The sequence below is a fragment of the Berghia stephanieae genome, chromosome 5 (genome assembly GCF_034508935.2).
Source record: "Berghia stephanieae isolate SIO BIC M18660-M18661 chromosome 5, UCSD_Bste_1.3, whole genome shotgun sequence".
Lineage (NCBI taxonomy): Eukaryota > Metazoa > Mollusca > Gastropoda > Nudibranchia > Aeolidiidae > Berghia > Berghia stephanieae.
In genome coordinates, this window is record NC_088364.1 from 77,186,896 (window position 1) to 77,207,503 (window position 20,608).

At 35.9% G+C, this 20,608-nt stretch overlaps 1 protein-coding gene and 1 long non-coding RNA gene across 2 annotated transcripts in view; one reads left to right on the top strand and one right to left on the bottom strand.

Moving 5' to 3' along the window:
- The window catches only part of LOC144974021 (uncharacterized), a 1,299-nt gene extending 1,076 nt beyond the window's left edge, over positions 1-223 (bottom strand). Inside the window, exon 1 of the mRNA XM_078916910.1 lies at positions 214-223. Coding sequence (XP_078773036.1) covers positions 214-223 — 10 coding nt within the window. The remainder of the gene's footprint in view (positions 1-213) is intronic.
- Positions 224-470: 247 nt separating this feature from the next.
- Positions 471-4,501, top strand: LOC144974228 (uncharacterized). Its single transcript, XR_013645673.1, has 2 exons — positions 471-557; positions 4,395-4,501. It is a non-coding gene; the product is annotated as an uncharacterized LOC144974228 (long non-coding RNA).
- The last annotated feature ends 16,107 nt before the right edge of the window (positions 4,502-20,608 follow it).

The window sequence follows — 20,608 nt, forward strand, 5'->3', positions numbered from 1 at the left end:
CGGTAGTCGCAGCATAGTCTGAGTTGGCCGTTATAGCTAACATTAAAAATTGTGTCCCTGATATTTGTAACTAAATATGTTGTAATAAAACTAGGTTAAATGAAAAGTAAATATAATACAAATAGCAAGTCGTGGCCGCATATGGTTTAGATTCCCTAGTACGTATTTTATTATATAAATGTGGTCCTTATCTTGACATTTTTGTATACCTACTCCATCTCATGATATGCTGGTGTAAAGCACTAGTGAGCAATATGGGTCAGATATTGGTAATTAATAATAATAATAATAATAATAATAATAATAATAATAAATAATAATAATAATAATAATAATAATAATAATAAATAATAATGATGATATGATAATAATAATAATAATAATAATAATAATAATAATAATAATAATAATAATAATAATAATAATAATAATCATAATAATAATAATAATAATAATAATAATGATAATAAAAAAAAAATAATGATAATAGTAATAACTATCTATTTTGTCTATCTCTCTTTCAATCATCAAATTCTGATCAGAAAAAATAAAATCAGGTAAGCGTCATTTTTATTTCGAAGTTCAAATCTTTGTTAAATTCAGGCAAATGTAACCCGCGTGTCAATACAGTAATTTGTCTTGTTGAACTTGTTGGCAAAATTAATTTTAAAGTTAAAATGGTCAGAAGTGCGAAACAATAATTATTGTTAGTATTGGTGTATGCAGACTATAATTATCTATGTAGTAAGACACCATACCGAGAGACACTAAAGTACGTGTGTGTGTGTGTGTGTGTGTGTGTGTGTGTGTGTGAGTTCTGGTCCTTGGATGCCGGCACTGGTATGGAAATACACTCTATCTTCAATATTCGTTCACTGATTAAAGTTTCTTAGTTTCCTGCTAAATTGGTATTCATTATGTGTGATTAAAGTATCATATTAACAAGTAATTTTAAAATAATACTCATTCTCCTCAATAAAACGTAACAGTCACGCAAAGTATGTACTATATTGCTTTTCCTATTAATTAAACGGGTTTTGACCTACATTGGATTTTCGGACCGAGGGCCAGTCCGACTTTCGGCGCTTTATTTCCGAGATTACAAAAAAATATTCAAAGTTGGTCAAAAACTGTATTATAAAATCCCGTTTCCTATAAAAACCATTGCTAATGTCAATAGATATCAGAATATTAGAAAAAATATTAACGGAAGAGTTTAGCAGCCGATTTTTAGTTTAATTTAAAGTGTGAATAAAAATCCCACTGCAGCGTATCACTAACTTCCACTAGTTTGCATTATTTAAATAAAGCGCATATACAATAATTTTAAAAGGTGACGGCCAGAAGTCATCAATTTTTCGATAAATGACCTTCGATTTGAATTGTTTAAACCAATGATACAAATAAGTCACGAGCGTCCTTTAATGCATTTTAGCTCGTCTCTTTTATTCCTATATCAGAGACCACTAAAGGGGTTTTATCATGAATTTCTAGCAACAGAATCATTCTTTCATAAAACAGGTTGGAGGCGGTGGGACACAAATCACTTAAAAATAACCATCACATATTTACATTGGACACACACACACACGCACACACACACACACACACACACACATATATATATATATAATATATATATATATATATATATATATATATATATATATAATGAATTATGAAATAGTGCTGTGTTCCTAATTAACGAGGTCAGAAATAAATGCACGATAAATCTAAGATAATTTCAGTCGATTCTTTTATTTTATCTATTTCAATTAATTTATTTTAAATTTTTGTCTGGCTAGAAAGATTGGGTACAAGTTTCTCACATCGCTTTTTCATGAATTCAAGGCATTCTTCAGTCAACGTAGCAACATAAAGCAACAAGATTTACAATATGAAATCGCACAATAAAAAGGATTTTCTCATTCTAAAAAGAAAAATTAATTGTGCGATCAAACATCATCTGGAACCAGAAAATAGTATATCTATGACTTTTATTAATTTCTCTATTCTGTTTTTAAAAAAATAGGAATTGGATCAACATTGTTCCGTACACCAAATGTTAATTTTTTTATTTTTATCATCGAGCACAGAACAACTGGCAAATTCAAAAATTATACCGCTATTTTTCTCATATTGATACAGGAGAAAATTACAAACCCTTCTTAAATTATGGGTAATTCTAATGTCTATTGATTCAAATGGTTATTAATGTCCTTAACTATAATTCTTTTACTACATTTCCTTATTAGGATAATGGAAAATGCCATTAATGAGAAGGTGGTGTCATGGCGATGTCAAGGCGATATAGATAGGTGGTGGCACGGAAGACGTAGTAAAGTCGTTTGGACTAAATATAAGGCATCCGATCAAAGTCGCGGGATTTCCTCTTCGTTAATCTTAGCGCAGACGACAGTCAAGACTTAATTTGACATTGACCTTAGGATTTGCCACAATTTGGCCGCCCTTTGGAACTGACCAAATATGATGGCTCAAAATATTTGTCTCAATCTAGTTAATTTCCACAATACAGCAGTATAATAATTAAGGTAGATGAGTGCCTGTTCAAAATGGCCATTATTTTATCATAATTACTGAGATTTCTCGTTTATCTATCTAACGCAGTCATCCATGTCACTATCGCATTTGGTTATGTTTATTTTACCCCCCACCCCCCCCCAAAAAAAAAACACAAAAAAACAACAACATATTTCTAAAGCCTTAACTATAAATAATACGGTGATTTAGCATAAAATAGATATATTTATATTTACAAATGCCAGTGGATCTGTTTTATTTATCGCTTTGATTAACATTCATTAAATTATTTACAAATCTTAAATTCAAATGTTAAATCTAAAACTACTAACTTTTCAGACATTGTCTTCATACATCACGTATTTCTATTATGAGAATAGATAAAGCTAAAGGCAGTGCGTGTCTGCGTCCTCGTCTCTCACTATAAAAATTATAAGTAATAGATTAGTGCATATCCGTAAATAGACGCGATACATTTCTGTAATTTACTCACAACAAACACATGAAACATACCAGCAAACAAAACTAAGTGTAACCTAAAATGTTTACATTACTATTCAAACATGTATCAATATCAAGTGAACCCTGACCACCCAAAGGTGTTCTAAAACAATAATAAAGAAACTCTGTGTGATGTTTCACTTTGTTGGGGGGAAACTGACACAATTTTTAATTCTAAGATTAAACTTTCGCGTTCGGTTTCTGTTCGGTTCATCAACTAAAAGAGTGAGTTGTACTCACCTTGCTATGATAAAACAAGAGACCGACTGAGAGGAAAGGTGATATGGAGGGCACGACGGACCGGAGAGGAAATTGAATCAGTTTACCGCCTAATAGCCTTCATTTCTCCGCAATAGGATTCAATATTCTGATGTCACGTCGCCTAGCAACGAGCAGTTGGGTTCTAAACAAAGAAAATGTATTTCTCCGCAATATGATTCAATAGTCTGATGTCACGTCGCCTAGCAACGAGCAGTTTGGTTCTAAACAAAGAAAATTTATTTCTCCGCAATAGGATTCAATAGTCTGATGTCACGTCGCCTAGCAACGATCAGTTTGGTTCTAAACAAAGAAAATCAATACTATTTATTCTTCATGCAGGCTAAAACTTTTTCACATGTCACGTGATCAGAATGTATGAAATTCATAACATGATAAGATTTATAATGTTTTTCTCCTCTGGATACACTTTCATGCTCGTCGGAGAAATATTTCATAAGGGCGTCCGCCATTCTTCCGATAGTTTAGAGCCAGTTACTAAGTTACTCTGCATCATTACGGGTGAAGTGACGTCAAGACTGTTGAAGCGTATTATTGCTGTTTCTCCACTAGTGTATTAAAATAGATATTAAAAACGTTTGCCACTAAATCAAAACTTGTAATTCAGACGCCAATTGTTTCAATTTAGACACCCAGTTGTTTTAATTCGGACACCCGCTTATTCCAATTCAGACACAAGGGTGTTGGAATTCAAACATGACTTTGTCCATTTGTTCTATTTCTGTCGGTGTTGTTGACTTGTTTTCAATTTAAATTCTAAAAGATTTTACAAATTATACTTTTTATGATGAGTTTAAATATGTACAAGGAATTGAATAGTCTATGTTAAATTAACTGGCTCGACTGCGGGAATGTAACGTGAAGTCCCAGGTTTGAGAGTTATTGCCGAGATGAGGGTCATTTAAATCGATCGATTTTTGAAGGACACGGTTTTTGGGCCAAATTTTTAAATACTTGCATTTCCCAGAGTACGGCGTCAGTTAACTGGTCAAAACGAATTTTTGTTGATATTATTTCATATTTTTATTCTTATCATCTCGACTACTGCCTTTTTATCTTCTTCTATTTTTCAGATGCAAAAGAAAACTGCGACACCGTGACACATCATTGAATTCCTGACAAGGGTTGTGACATGTTTGATTTGTGTTGTCCTGCTTAATAAACCTGATATAAAATGTTCTGACGTTTGTTTTTGTTTTCCTTTTTGCTTTGTTATTTTAAATTGCTAGCACTATTCAGTATCTGATAATGAATAGTGGTTTTGCACTATTCAGTATATAGTGTGTTTTTTTCCGAAACCCGAAGAACCCCGACAAAGTTATGGGAAGTAGGCAGCTGTGGGGAGTGAATCTGTGACTCAGGGAAGTGTACACCTGTGGGGAGTGAACCTAGGACTGGGTTTAAGGCGGGGACTTTTTTACGAAACCCTCCGAAACCCGACAATATGCGGAAAAGTTATGGAAAGTATGCAAACAGTGAGGAGTCAACCTGAGACTCAGGAAAGCGTACACCAGTGGGAGTGAGCCTGAGACTCAGGGAAGTGTATACCAGTGGGAGTGAACCTGAGACTATGGTTTTCGGCGGGTTTCAGCGAGTTTCACATAAAAGCAATTACTTTTTTACGAAGCCCGACGAAACCTGGCAATATCAGACAAAGTTATTGAAGTTGGCAACAGCGAGGGTGAACCTGAGATTCAGAGAAGTGTACACTAGTGGGGAGTGAACCTGGGACTCTGGGTTTCGTAAAAAAGCATTTCCAAGGGGGGGGGTACTTTTTTATGAACCCCTTCGAAACCCCACAATATGCGGCAAAGTAATGGAAAGTTGGCAAACAATGGGGAGTGAACCTGAGACTCAGGGAAGGTTACACCAGCGGGGAGTGAACCTGAGACTCAGGGAAGGTTACACCAGCGGGGAGTGAACCTGAGGGTCTGGTTTTCGGAGCATCAAAAGCAGATGGATCCAAACCATTATTGACATTTAAGAAGATTGAACTGTGGAAAACAAAATATTTATGTATTTCGAACTATAGACCAGTGTCACTGACGTCTGTCACGTGTAAAGTACTCGAGCACATTGTGTTTCATTCAATAATGGAGCACGATGAAAGACAAAATGTTCTATTCGATTATCAACATGATTTTCGGAAACATAGATCTTGTGAAAGCCAGCTCGTAAACACTATAGAAGAAATAGGAAAGGCATTAGACAGCAGAAATCTAATATATCTAATTGTTCTAGATTATTTGAAGGCATTTGATAGTTTACCACATAGACGACTCATCAGAATACTGGAACACCATGGAATTAAAAACATCGACCCAAAGTCCCCCGAAAAGACCATTGATGAAGAAAACGACTCAAAACAGAAGGAAAAAAACTGCTTTCTTGGCTTGGAGACTGGCTCAGCAATAGAACGCAGGAACTAGTTTTGGATGGATATAGAATTGAAAAGTACAAGGTTTTATTGGGAGTACCGCAATGAACTGTCCTTGGACCGCTCTGCTTTCTAACATTCATTAACGACTTAGGAACAAAAACATATCAACTCTTACCAAGCTCAAATTATTCGCCGATGACATCCTCTTCTTCCAGTTTGAAACACAGAATGAGGCAGACATATTACAGAATGATCTTGACTCATTTCTATCATGGGCACAAACCTGGCAGATGAAATTCCACCCCTAGAAATGGTTTCTAATTTCAATAACAAACAAAAACAACAAATTAATTATGACTACCAAATAAGCGATCAGTTATTAAAACGTGGGGACATATTACCCTGCTTGGGAATCCAACTAAATAAATCAATTAAATGTGACCAACATATTGTTAATATTTTGTCAAAAGCAAATCGTTCCCTCGGCATTCTGAGGCGGAACCTGTACCAGTGCCGCCCAAAGGTGAAAGAGCAGGCATACAATGCTTTAGTCAGACCCGTATTGAATACGCGTGCACATTGTGGGATCCTGATTAACAAGTTCACACCAAGAAAATCGAACAAGTTCAAAGGGCAGCTTCGAGGTTTGTCACCAATAATTACTTGCACGAACCAGGATGCGTTACTGAGGCCCTGAAATTGTTGCTGTGGAAAACACTGGAGAGTAGGGTAAAGAAAAACGTCCCCAACTTCTACACCGAACAAAACATTCCAACAAAACAGCAGTAACTCTACCACGGTATTTCACCAAACAACACTGTACTTCCACAAGAAAGTATCATAGCAGTAAGTTCACAACCCTAACACACAGAACCATTTATCTTTCAACTCAATAACACAATAATGGACAAAGTCACCACATAATTGTATAAAATCTACAGTGGTCGCCAATCCACAAGATGTTGAACTTGAACTTCACATATTTAGACAGGACAGATTTAGTACGTCAAACAAATGCATCATAATTAACGCTGCTATGTAATCTAATGGAAGGTCCTGGTTCGAGTCCCGGTCTAAGCGGCGCACAGTTGAGTGAGTGGAAAAGGCTCTTTACTCACATTATCTCACCGAAGTCAGGTGTAAGATGAATACTTTTCTTTTAACAGCATTGTGTCTGTCTGAAAAATTGTAACGTCCTTTAGCAGGCATGTTTAGTGTTGCTGTTGGCTAAGGATCATTTGTAAAGGGCTTTGAGCATGCTTAGTTGATATTGCACATTATAAAGGCTCAAGATATTAAAAAATAATTTGATTGAAATCGATAAAAAATGACTGCAACTGAATGTTTTGTCGTGTTTTTTATAAACCCGTTTCAGCTTAATTCTTGATATAGATAGTATGCGCTTGGCTAAGAAGCTCACAACATTGTCATCCTGAAGTATAACGGAGCAATACACAAACGTCTGTGTAAACATGAACTTTTATAATCTGGATAATACAGTTAACTAAGAATTACTCATAAACGTGGATTGCAAAAAAACAATTACAAAGACTCGAGTGACGTCAACTTCAATCTATCTATAAAAAAATGATATCTGTGCAGGTGTGAATGAAAAGAAAGACAACCAAAATAATGAGAAAAATACAAGAATAAATAAAAGCCAAAATACTGCCTGCTTTAAATGGGGATCGAACATCAGATCTCCTGATTACCGGTCAGACGTTCTGTCATTACACAACATATTATATCTTGATTTAATTCGGTAAGGAGGTTCTCATATCTCATTTGACTCGACATGGCAGCAAATAGTCACAATTGGAAGTGACGTCATTCCAATATGACCGATAGGAAATGACATCATACCAATATGGTGGAAGTGATTTAATCAAAAGTGGCGCTCATAGATTTAGCGGTAAAAGTGCTTGTACTACGATCTTTATCAAACGATTTCCAACCCAGTAACATGGTTGTGTTTGCTAGAATTTTTATGACACAGTAGTTTTGAATCATATCAGTTGCTATTATTTTCTTTTTTATTGATCTTCATCAAAAATCAAGCTTAGATTGGTGGATAATTGTTGATGAAATGAGTTTGAAATGTTAAAGTATCCTCTTTCCAGGGATCAAGTGGTCTCATACGACACATAATTGTTTATTAGGTATGAAGTTTATCAATTGTCGTAATAGGTCAGATGGGTGACATTCTTATAATACAGGCCAACTTTCCCTCTCCCCAAACGACATGAAAGACCATGATCTCAAACCGAAACCATCACATTATCCGCAGCGGTTAGTATCACCTACATCCGACTCGAAAAATATGGAATGCAAATATCAAAGTATTTGAGGTGACACTGAATCCAAAATAATGCTGATTAAGAATTTATCCCTTTAGTTCGAATCCTTTCAAAATGATGATCCTCCTTTTGGATCGCAACATTAAATCTTTCACCGTGGTTGTTGTTGTTGTTGTTGTTGTTGTTGTTTTTATTGTTGGTGTTGATAATGATGACGTTGTTATTGTTGTTTTTTATTGTTGCGTTTGCTGTTTTTGTTGTTATTGCCATTTTATATATTCCTGCATTGAATATTTTAAACATAAAAATATTTAATTTCTGGGTCAGCGTGGCTTGGCGTACGGATTTTGCTTCGTACGGGAAAGGTAACGAGTTCAATCAGCTGCCTCTGTACTTTGTGGCCTTAAGTAAGTCACCTCACCCTAGCTATTTTTGTGGCGCTGCACTGCTGTGACGCCTGGGTTATACCAGTCTTCCCTTGGAATAGACTATGGAGACAAATTTCCCCTATGGGATGAATGAATGATTTTTTTTAATTTTTAAAAATCTTTTATTTATTATTGATTTATAAAATGATTCCATCCAGTAGCGAGACAGAAGCATCAGATGCCTTGAATGAATCCACCAAGACGAAACAATACTGTTACAAAAATTATTGGTTTTTACCTTAGCTCCTATGATGCGTGTATTATTGAAATCCTTTTCTATTTTAAACTTGACACGACATTACATTACAATATGACTAAATAATCAATAATAAGCTGAGCGATTGTGTATCGCAATCGTATAATAGTATTTACCACACAGGAACACACAAACACAAGCACATACGCACACAAAAGTAGCACAGACATACAAGCGACCTAAGAATACCCATCTACACATACAAAAATGTAAGCAAACATGTCCAAGGCTTTCTATGTAAACATTCTCGTAAATCTAGTAAAATGATAAAATCATTAATGCAAAGTTCATTATGCCTCTTGTATTAGAATACTGGCTGTAATAACATTGCTCGAAAAACATGTGTGTATACCTTCTAATTACAAATACAATCATAATACATCACATGTATTATACCAATCAATACCCCCAAAAAAGGGGGGAGGGGAGAAAGTCTGATGACGTTATCATCATCGTTGCGGTGATCAAACGACATAGTGTTTAGTTTTGTAACAAAGTCTAGCAATTTTAAGTACGACTGCTGTCCAGATTTGAAAACAATGATTGAAATACTTTGGCTTTTCGAGATCCATTCAAAACCCGCTGAGTATGCGGAATACAGGAGTAAAAATGAGCAACATTGGTCCGAAAATGCAGTAGTGCCAAGAATGCTGCAGGCCTAAATAGATGGTACGCCTTTTGTGCATGGGAAATCAGTTGTAGACTTATTTGAGACATTCATTTCTGTTCTGAAATCATAAATTTTGGACAGTCATCAATACACTTGAATTTACATGGTTAACAGGTCTGATTTGTGAGAAATTAAAATTCGTCGAGTAAATCCCATAATCCGTTTATTGTTCGATTCAATTAGGATGGCATGAACGACTCATGCATAAAATACGATTGACACGAGAGCTTTGACACAAGTGTCAGGAAAGAGTCGTTGGGGTAAACAATTAATTCATATATGAAAAGATAGTGATCCAGTTTTAATACGTAATCCCGTCAGTTTTAATACTTAACCTTCACATGGCTGTGCTAGTAAAAGACGAGAGTACTGTAAATTATCGATTTTTCCTCAAGGTTGCCGTATGCAGAGTGAACATCAACAACAATGGCCGTTTGTGCATTTTTATATAAAGGGAATGGTGAAAGTGAAGGATTGTAGTGAAAATAAAAGGAAGGTTGTTGTGATGATGATGATGGTGATGATGATGATGATGATGATGATGATGATGATGATGATGATGATGATGATGATGATGATGATGATGATACCCCTATTGAGTGCCTGCGTTGGGACGTGATTCAGTCCCTTTATCCGTGACTTGAGTAATCGTTACAACAATTCATACAAACGGGACAAGTATCCTAGAATAGAAAGAACGAAATCGACGTCACTCAACTCTTTTTTATTGTTTTTAGCCAGCCATTTTCATGAGTAGTTCTCACAAACTTGTATCAACTGGACTATAGATTCTGTGCTTTTGGCTAAGAAACTCACAAGATTGCCATCCGGAAATATAACCAACACACAAAACTGTGTACCTTGAAAGTTTATAGTCTGAATAATACAGTTTAGTGAAAATTAATCATAAAATTCGATGGCAAAACTCAATAACAAAGACCTGAGTGACGTCAACTTCCTTCTATCTATAACCCTTTAAGGTCACACGTAGTTTTGTGTGTTGGTACGTTATCTGCGGCTGGAGGATATTATGAGTTTTTAGGCTGAACGCAATGTATTTATTATAATTGATGATTCCTCTGTGACCTCTTGTTGCTATGCCTGTCAAGCTATTGACATGGATGCCTTTTTAACTATTATCTTACAGTATGACCATCCAGCTCTTCAATCATAAACACAGTGCATACGCTTTTGAAAATTATGTCAGTTTTCGTAAATTCTATTAAGAATAGTCGAATACACATCACGGCACAGAACGAACGAACATTTAGCTGAAAATCCAAAAGTCATTAAATCACCACCATCGATGACTACCTGACCTCTGATTGACCTCATTGTGCTACCTGTACGAGCACTTTTAACTGACCATTGTTTTCAAGGATGTTCCAGTTTCATTGATGTCTTTAAACACGCACACTTTGAGATTGTATTATGTTAAAGAATTGTTTTAGATGTAAACAAAACGAGATAAAATCATATTTTGTTATGATACCAAACTCATGACAATCATTTGCGCCGTTGATTGTTAAACTATTGATAAGTTTAGACATAAAAATTGTAAGAAGACTTAAAGAAAGTTAGATTTTGTTAAGTGAAGTATTTAAATAATGTCACCGTACACCAAATTTATTTTTAGTTTAAAGAAAGACACGAGAATTCAGATTATAGTGAAATAAATTTCTTGATCAGTTAAGTCACCAAAGTCACGTTACATGATTGTAAAGTTGAATAATATCCATTCTTCGCGAACCTACCAGTGCAAGTAGGCTAAGTATAGCGGAGTGTAGTGTTATCTCGTGTCAATAGTAAATGATCATTGAATCCAAAATAATTAATAGTTTGTTAAGAAAGTTGCTTTTTAATACTCTTAACACAGTGCAAAGTATAGTGGCATGACTGAATATATAATGCTTTCGACCAGCAATGTTGTCAGATATTTCAGTGTCGGCTGTAATGAAAATTCAATGTTTATTTGATTATAAATAAACAATGTTACCGATGAACGGTTTTTAGAGTCCATCGCATAATCCGCCGAGAATAATAAAGATTACTGTTAAATATAATCTTTTGCTTCCTTTTTAAAATCATCCCTCGTGTTAGTGTCGATTATTATTATTATTATTATTATTATTATTATTATTATTATTATCATTATTATTATTATTATTATTATTATTACTATTATTATCCAGAGAGGCCAAGTTAAATCTTCGCTCACAGGAATTTCAGACACAACTCGGAGGAATTTCAATGCAAAAAGATGAATTTCCTGAAACAAGACAAGGGAATTCGGATGGTATTTGGCATTGTGTATTTGATATCATAAAATTCTCAATTGATAGCTGTACAACTATAAAATAAGTAAACACATTGCTAAATATCATCCCATCCAAAGTCCCTTTATTTCAAATGAATTAAGTTCCAAAACTAATGATATCACTGATTTTATGACATTAAAATTATATAAGATATTTTCAACTACAAACGGACTAATGATTTTACAAAAGGTCCCAAGTCTGCTGGTTAAAGTAAATTATAATTTTATTTTAAAAGATACTGTAGTGTATTATTCTAAATTGCTCGGTGTGTGAACACTAGTCACTAACCTTCGCTTTCTTCGGAAAAGAACTTAATGAGTCTGTAGTAAATAGTAATAGTAAATAATTAATTTATATCGTGCCTAAACATCCACGTTAATCGTGCTCTGCGGCGCTTTACATAATAAAAATAAAAATGTTTAAAAACAACAAAATTAAAAATCACAACACTACATGATACATAATAAGCATGAATACAAAAAACAAAATCCAAGCAACATCTATTTCATGAAAAATAAGCCTCACGGAACAACTCAGTCTTCAGACATTTCCTGAAAGATGATACATTTCCACAGGACTTTGTCCCAGGACTAAGTGCGTTCCATAGGCATGGAGCTATGAATGAAGAGGCTTTTTCACCGAAAGTGGATTTTGAGGTGGTAACTTTTAGAAGTTGGGACTGAGATGATCTTAAATTTCGAGTGTGTTGATACCTATTTCCAAAAATTATCATTTCCGTCTTGTCATCATTAAATTTAAGTTTGTTTAGTGTCATCCAATCCTTTATGTTAGCAATGCAATTTTCCATAACAGATACTGATGACAGCTCTGAATCATTACTGAGTTTTGTATACAGCAGCTGAGTGCCATCAGCATAAAAATGAAAACCAATGGGAAAAATGGATAACATATGAGAAATGGGAGCAGTATACATTGTAAAAAGGAGGGGGCCGAGAAATGATCCCTGAGGCACTCCACACGTTCATTTGGATGGAGTTGATACATGGTTTTCTATAATTACCGACTGAGTTCTTTCAAACAGTCCAAAGCTGTGCCACTGATATGAAATTGATCCCGTTGTCTAGTCAAAGGTAAATTTTGATCGATAGTGTCGAATGCCGCACTTAAATATAATAAAACAAGCATCAAATCATCTCTCTGTTATGTCCTGTAATTTTTTAAAATTTATTTTCTTTTTGTTTGTGTGTTTGTTATAAATATATGAATGTAATTCTACGCAATTATTTGAGTAATCATCTTAGTCGGATCCTATGCTTGTGACTGGATGTAGGTTTTGGTACCTTCATCTGTATTATATACCATTCACCGCCGTCTTGCTTTTCTTGGGTGCTTTAAATTGTGAATATATAATTTTTTACTATCCCATGTTCTTCCTTTTTACTGGTGCTGAAATTACCTAATGGAGTCACAAGCGCCGGTAAACCCTTAAAAATAAAAACAAAAAAAGACAAAACAAAAACAAACAAAAAAATCATCCAAAATATCGCATATCGCGAGATGCTAAAAACGATCCAATGCTTACAATTCATTTGGAGACAGCAACTGCAGCGCTTTATACTTCTAAGGAGACACAGAATGAGATCCTAAACTCTACGTATAATATTTACTTGGAAGAATTGAAGCGTGATATAACAAATACAATGTTTGTTTCGTTTCAAGCGGATGAGACCACGGTTGCTGGAAAACGTAAACAGTTCGTTATTATTATAAGATTTTAAAGAGAGGGAAACTGGTTGAAAGATTTTTAGAATTAGTTGAAGTGAGTGATAGGACAGCTGATGGACTAGCAACAACTCTGAATGAAGCTCTTGAGAAATTAAGATGTGAAGGAGAAGTTAATTGCTCAGACATATGATGGAGAAGCTGTGATGTCTGGCCGACTTTCTGGAGTTCAGGCAAAGCTCAAAGAAACATTTCCGAACGCTGTTTTTACTGATTGTTATGCACATCAGTTAAATTTAGTATTAAAACAAGCTTGTTCAGGTATTACACCCCTTCCTTACAAGGACAATACTGTCCCAGGACAAATTTGTCCTGTCCCACTGAAGAAAACTTCTATTCAAAAGGGGTACCGCACTAGGACAGGACTGTCCCAGGACACACCTTGCGTTTCGCTTGCGCGAATGCATTAATTTTTTTTACAAGATTCAAAGGTTTATTTTAGGCAATTGCCAATATAACTCATACAAACATTGTATTTGTTATATCACGCTTCAATTCTTCCAAGTAAATATTATACGTAGAGTTTAGGATCTCATTCTGTGTCTCCTTAGAAGTATAAAGCGCTGCAGTTGCTGTCTCCAAATGAGTTGTAAGCATTGGATCGTTTTTAGCATCTCGCGATATGCGATTTTTTGGATGATTTTTTTTGTTTGTTTTTGTTTTGTCTTTTTTTGTTTTTATTTTTAAGGTTTACCGGCGCTTGTGACTCCATTAGGTAATTTCAGCACCAGTAAAAAGGAAGAACATGGGATAGTAAAAAATTATATATTCACAATTTAAAGCACCCAAAAAAGCAAGACGGCGGTGAATGGTATATAATACAGATGAAGGTACCAAAACCTACATCCAGTCACAAGCATAGGATCCGACTAAGATGAATACTCAAATAATTGCGTAGAATTACATTCATATATTTATAACAAACACACAAACAAAAAGAAAATAAATTTTAAAAAATTACAGGACATAACAGAGAGATGATTTACAAGGAAACATATCATCTCCAAACCGATTACTATCCATTTTACTAAGGACCCCGCAAGGGCCAGGAAAAAAACTAAGTAATCTCACTTCAAGACAAAGACAGAAAGCAACCGGATTAAGGAAATGTAAGGTGAGGGGTAGAAAACACAGCAAATATGACCTCCTTGTCCATCATCGGATGTCAAAAGACCTCATCCAAGCATTTTTTTCTGGCATTGTTTCATACACATCATAATTTGTCGATTTGTCTACAATTTCTAACCTACCTTGCCCATGTTATATGTATCAGAAAATCACACAATTATTTCACAGTTGATCCTTCCCACTAGGTTTGCATCAACGTCGAACTGCGAACGATTGTTTAATTAGTCTTTTTGTTGCCAATTACGTATTGAAACCAGAAAGGGTTACTCTGTTGAAACCATAGACAGGAGAGATAATAATATGTCTATAGTTGAAACTGAAACTTAACATAAACCCGGATTGCCAAATTCATTTTTTTAAAATGCCAAATTAGTCGCCAAATGGCCCTTAAAAAATATCAAACTTTTTCAGCACCCCCCCCCCCCCCCCCCCCTTAAAAATAAAAGAAAACAAAAGTAAAAGTGGAAATGAATCTTAATTTTCTTATCTCGTTGCCATTGGTAATTGTTTTAAAAGGATTAAGAATTTTATATTTGTCAAATATATAATGTATGAAATGAAGAGATTTTTAAAAAATTGTCAAAATTTCAAAGCGATCTTTTCCATGCAAACTGCTTCATAAAATGCCACGTTTTTGGAATTCGGCATAAAAAACCCCAGATTGGCAACCCTGGCTAACCCTTTAAAAGAGTAGGTGATTGTACATCGTTACTGGAAACACTAATCGATAATTTATCTTTATTATATCTATATCGAGGTATTGCATGTAGGGGAGAGTGGGGTCAAAAGTCCCGCGGGTCAAAAGTCTCGATATCCAATCTGATAAAACTAGAGAGCTTCAATTACATTGTTTCGTTGTTCTATGGTTCATATATTACCATAGGAATTCAAGGGACATAACTCTAAGATACTTCTGAGAAGCAGCAGACTATATCAAGTTGCCTACAAAAACTAAATATTTCGATTGCTACTGAATCGTACATTTCTATTGGTTCAAGAGTCTATTTTTGACTTATTGTTATGCATACACATTGTTAATTATTTCGTTTTTTATATAATGTTTAAATAATTCATTAATTGTGGTTAGTTTTTATTTCAAATTAAAAATATTGATGGCCGTACACTTGGGTCAAAAGTCTCGCAGCCGTGGGGCCAAAAGTCTCTCATAAAATTGCGAGACTTTTGACCCCACACTATTTTCATTATTTCGTAACAACATTTAACACATTTTTGTTGGATGATCTTTGTAATTTAGTTTTCTTTCTTTCCTTTATATCTATATCTTTTTATTTATATCAGACATTAGTTTTAAAAATGCCAAGAACATTTAAAAGGAAAACCGAAAGGGGTCTCTTCTCAAGGGAATTGATGAGTGAGGGGGTGAGACTTGTCCTGGACTCTGGTCAGCAGATCAAATCAACCGCAAGGGAATTAGGTCTCAATTATAAAACTTTGGGTCGGTATGTCGAAAAAAAAGAGGCAGAATATCGACCTTGAAGATGAGAAACTCAGATTTGGATGGTCACGTGACCACAGTCATGTGCTTGACGATAAGCAAGAGGCTATTCTTGCTGAATATCTACTGCAAGCCAGCAGGATATATTTTGGGCTTACGATGGTGGAGTTCAGAACTCTTGCATTTGAGTTCGCCACTAAGAACAACATCACCACCCCCACTAGCTGGATAAAACACCAGATAGCGGGCAAGGACTGGGCCAGTGGATTTTTTAAGAGACACCCAGTTTTTTTCACTGCGCACACCGGAGCCTACATCTCTAGCCCGTATGGAATCATTTAAGGGGATGGGCGGGTCCTGAAGGCGAAATTCTAAAATGTAATAAGTAGCTGACTTTTAGTGGTAATTTTAGGTTATGTACATCCTAATTAGAGGAAAAAAAATTGAAAACCTAAATTTCAGTTTTTGGTTACCATGGTAACGCCGCCATTTTGAAATTTGATAACCTATAATGAAGTAGTTTTCAAAATGCTAAGGCTTCGCCAAATGACAAGTTATTGACATGAAAATTGGTACACAAGTTGTATTTGAGCCATTCATTTGGGCTAAGCATCGGTTTTCTAATATCTACAATAGTATTATTTTTATTGATTTTCAAAGTTCATCAATTTTGAAACAACAAAAATTGACCCATTTTTGGACTTTTGACCCTCATTTACGCAAAATTTATAAAATAAATCTGAAATACAAATGCTCAGTTTTATGAAGCTAGTGATACTGTATGCACATGCGAAAAATCATTCAAAAATGTTTACAAATAAAGGAAGAGTAGCAAAATAAAGGTAGAAAAAGCACAAACAGAGAAAAACGCATTCAAAGTTTCAAGCACAGGAAACTCAGACAAGATCATGCATTCATGCGTCAAAATGACCCTGCTTGATGTGCAGGCCCTCCCTCTTCAGCCTCCTGTTCCTGCCTTGCCTTTTCTCGGCTTCACACACACACACACACACACACACACGTACGTACACACACACACGTACGTACACACACACACTCTCTCTCTATCTATCTATCTATCTATCTATCTATCTATCTATCTATCTATCTATCTATCTAAGCTATGAGCGGCTATATGGTCTTATGGTATGACACTCGCTTTCGGATTGGAAGGTCCTGGTTTCGAGCCTGGTTCAGCGCATAGTTGAGTCCTTGGAAAAGACTATTTACTCCCGTTCTCTCACCGTATTCGGGTGTAAAATGAGTACTTAGCCGTCAACAGTGCTGTCGCTGTCGGAAAAATTGTAATATCGCCTAACAGGCGTCATGTCTTGTTCTACATTTTACGTGTTGCTGTCGGTCAGGGACCCTTTGTAAAGCGTTTTGAGCACAGTTAGTGGATTTTGCGCTCTCCCCCCCCCTCTCTCTCTCTCTCTCTCTCTCTCTCTCTCTCTCTCTCTCTCTCGTTCTCAAGTGCATAACAAACCTCTCGCTCATTCGTTTACAACCAATACTCAGTCTAGCTCGACAGTAACTCCATTCATTTCATTTAGAGACCTCAGCGCTTTTTCATTTTGCATCATGTTACGAAGGAGTGACAAATTCTATCTATAAAAATTCACAATAATATTACTGTTTCCATCTTGTTCGAGCTGCTGATTTTGCAAGTCGTACAATTCGAGTCTTTCTAGGCATACTTGTTGCGTACGTGTCGGTACTTTTCACAAAACAAAACTTTTATGTCCCCGGGAAGAAGAAAAATCACACACAGAATAACAATGTTTACATGCAACGCATGCGAAGATGAGGTCAAAGCATGAACTTTGACTCGCCCGCTAACCACTCAGAAAGCAGTATCAAGTCATGTTATCATCGACTATTTTGAACAGCCAATGAGAACAGCGCTAGCAAGGCAAAGGTCACAACAATTACTCACGATTTTACTACAATCAGTCAACCCCTCACAATTGGGTCAGAGAATGGGTTTTTGGAAAGGCTCTTGACTAAATATAGACAGACCGAAGACCTTGACAGTGGGCATTTCATATAGACCAAAAATAGACGAAACTATCGATACCAAACTTGCCTATTATTATCGATGTTTTATGCTCATATTGGCCTAATGTTTATATGGCTTTTTCGCTGTCAAGCCAGGCTGTAACATTATATTTACTGACCCCCTTGGACTTCAAGAGGTCAGTTTGGACCTAAACTGACCCATCTGAGAGTCAACAAACACATTTTCATGTAGCAAAGGTTTCAAACTTTTCAAAAATAAAAAAATCTCAAAATCGATATTTTACTCGATTTTTGACAATCGAGGACCCGCCCATCCCCTTAATAAATACAACGTCGGTCTGTTCTACGACAACCTTGAACAGACTATAGAAAAGTTTCAGTTTACCCCAGACCGGATCTTCAACACTGACGAAACTGGCGTGACGACTGTTGAAAGACCAATGAGAAAGATCGCAGAGAAAGGCGTAAAGAGAGTAGGGGCGGCAGTTTCACAAGAAAAAGGAACTTAAGTGACAATGTGTGGCACTATAAGTGCCATTGGCAGTTTTATACCACCCTTTTGTATTTTCCCAAGAGTGAACAAACAGCCATTGTGGGAGGAGGTGTTACCTCCTGGCAGCAAGGCGGAGGGTCATCCAAAAGCCAGCGGATGTATGACGGAGGTCAATTTCTTGATTTATCTAAAACATTTTCACCATTTTTCGAGACCACCACCTGAGTTCCCAGTTCTCCTTTTATTAGACAATCATGTGTCACATGTGTCCCTAGCAGCAATAAATCATTGTAGAGAAAACAACATTGTTCTTCTCTCTTTCCCCCCACATTGTAGCCATAAACTTCAACCACTTGATAAGACAGTCTTTGGACCTTTTAAAACTTTTTTTAATCAAGCAGCTGATAAGTGGATGAGAAACCCTCTTAATGCAGCAAAAGTAATGACGATTCATAACCTTCCGATTCTTATTGCAGAAGCATTTCCGAAGGCCTTCACCCCAGCTAACATTCTAGCGGGCTTTGAGAGCACTGGCATTCAACCAATCAACAGGCAAAGAATCCGAGAAGATAGATACATGCCTTCATACTTTACTGATCAACTCGAACAATCTGGCTCGTCGTCAACAGTCACTGTATCATCTCCTACAGCCACTGCAACCTCATCTACAGCCACCACCTACAGCCGCTGATTTGTCTCCGTCAGGCAAAGGTTTGTTGTCTACAGCCATCATATCTCCTCATGAAATTCGTCCATTTGCAAAGGCTGCCCCTAGAAAAAGGTCCTTAAAGAAGAAGGTAACTTCACGGGTTCTTACATCATCACCTTTTAAACAGTCATTGGAGGAAGCAGCTTCAAAGAAATCTTACAAAAGATCTCAACAGGTCAAGCCAAGGTGTAAAAAATCCATTTTCTGCACTGATTCTCAGCCCCCTCTCAGTGATAGTGATAGTGAGACCTCTGACCAGCTGATGATTAATTATGCTGATAGTGACAGCGATGATCTTTGCCTTTCTGATAGTGTGCAAGATGATGTTGAAACTGATCTTAAAAATCCCACTGTTCAACAATTGGAGGAGGGAGATTACATTTTGGTTCAATTTACAAGTAAAAAAACAGCAACCTATTACGTTGGAAAAATTGAGGGTGTAGATATTGATGAAAACACAGTAGACTGCATGTTTTTAAAAAGAAAACCCACGAAAGAGGGACAATTTCTTTTTGCGTTTCCACAAATTCGCGATGCATTGGAGGTGTCGGTGGGTGACATTCTTTGCAAGCTCAATCCACCAACATCGGGAGGAACTGTGAGAACCGGAGACATTCTGACCTTCAGTTCTGAATTCTAAAATTCATTTCAACACCCCATTATGTAAAATACTGTGCGTTCCAATACTTTTAATGTCAAATAAATTTGAATTCGTGCGTTTATCAAGTTGCCAAGAAAATGTTCTATCTTCATTTTTATTTCTTGAAAAATTGGTTGTTGATGTTGGTGATACACACACACACACACACACACACACACACATATATATATATATATATATATATATATATATATATATATATATATATATATATATATAACCATATGATAATAATAGCTTTTATTATATAGCGCTTTTCCACGTTCTAAAACATGCTCAAAGCGCTTTACAATGCTACTCCTGGTGGCCAGCGGACACATAACATATAGGACGCCACATGCTGCCTGTAAGGAGCGTTAATTTTTTTTGGGACAAGGACAACACTGAAACACGATAATGGGGACCTCCGAATTTAACGGCCGTCTCCGATAGAGCGGTGGCTGCCGGGCAATGTTTTTGTCTCTGACGGGAATCGATCCCGGGATGCCAGCGTTACATTTACAAGTCTAACGCTTAGACCACTAGGCCACACACGACCACAAACTATATACATATCGGCCGTTTTCAAAATAACGCCAAATTCGAGTCCTCCAATTTTTGAAAAGTCAAGTATTTCCAACATACTCATTATTTTGTGTATGCTTTCTGTGATATGTATGCGACATAAAATTGTAATAACAGGGCTTAATGAGTTTCCAGTGGTCACTTATTCAAGTATTTGTGAATCAC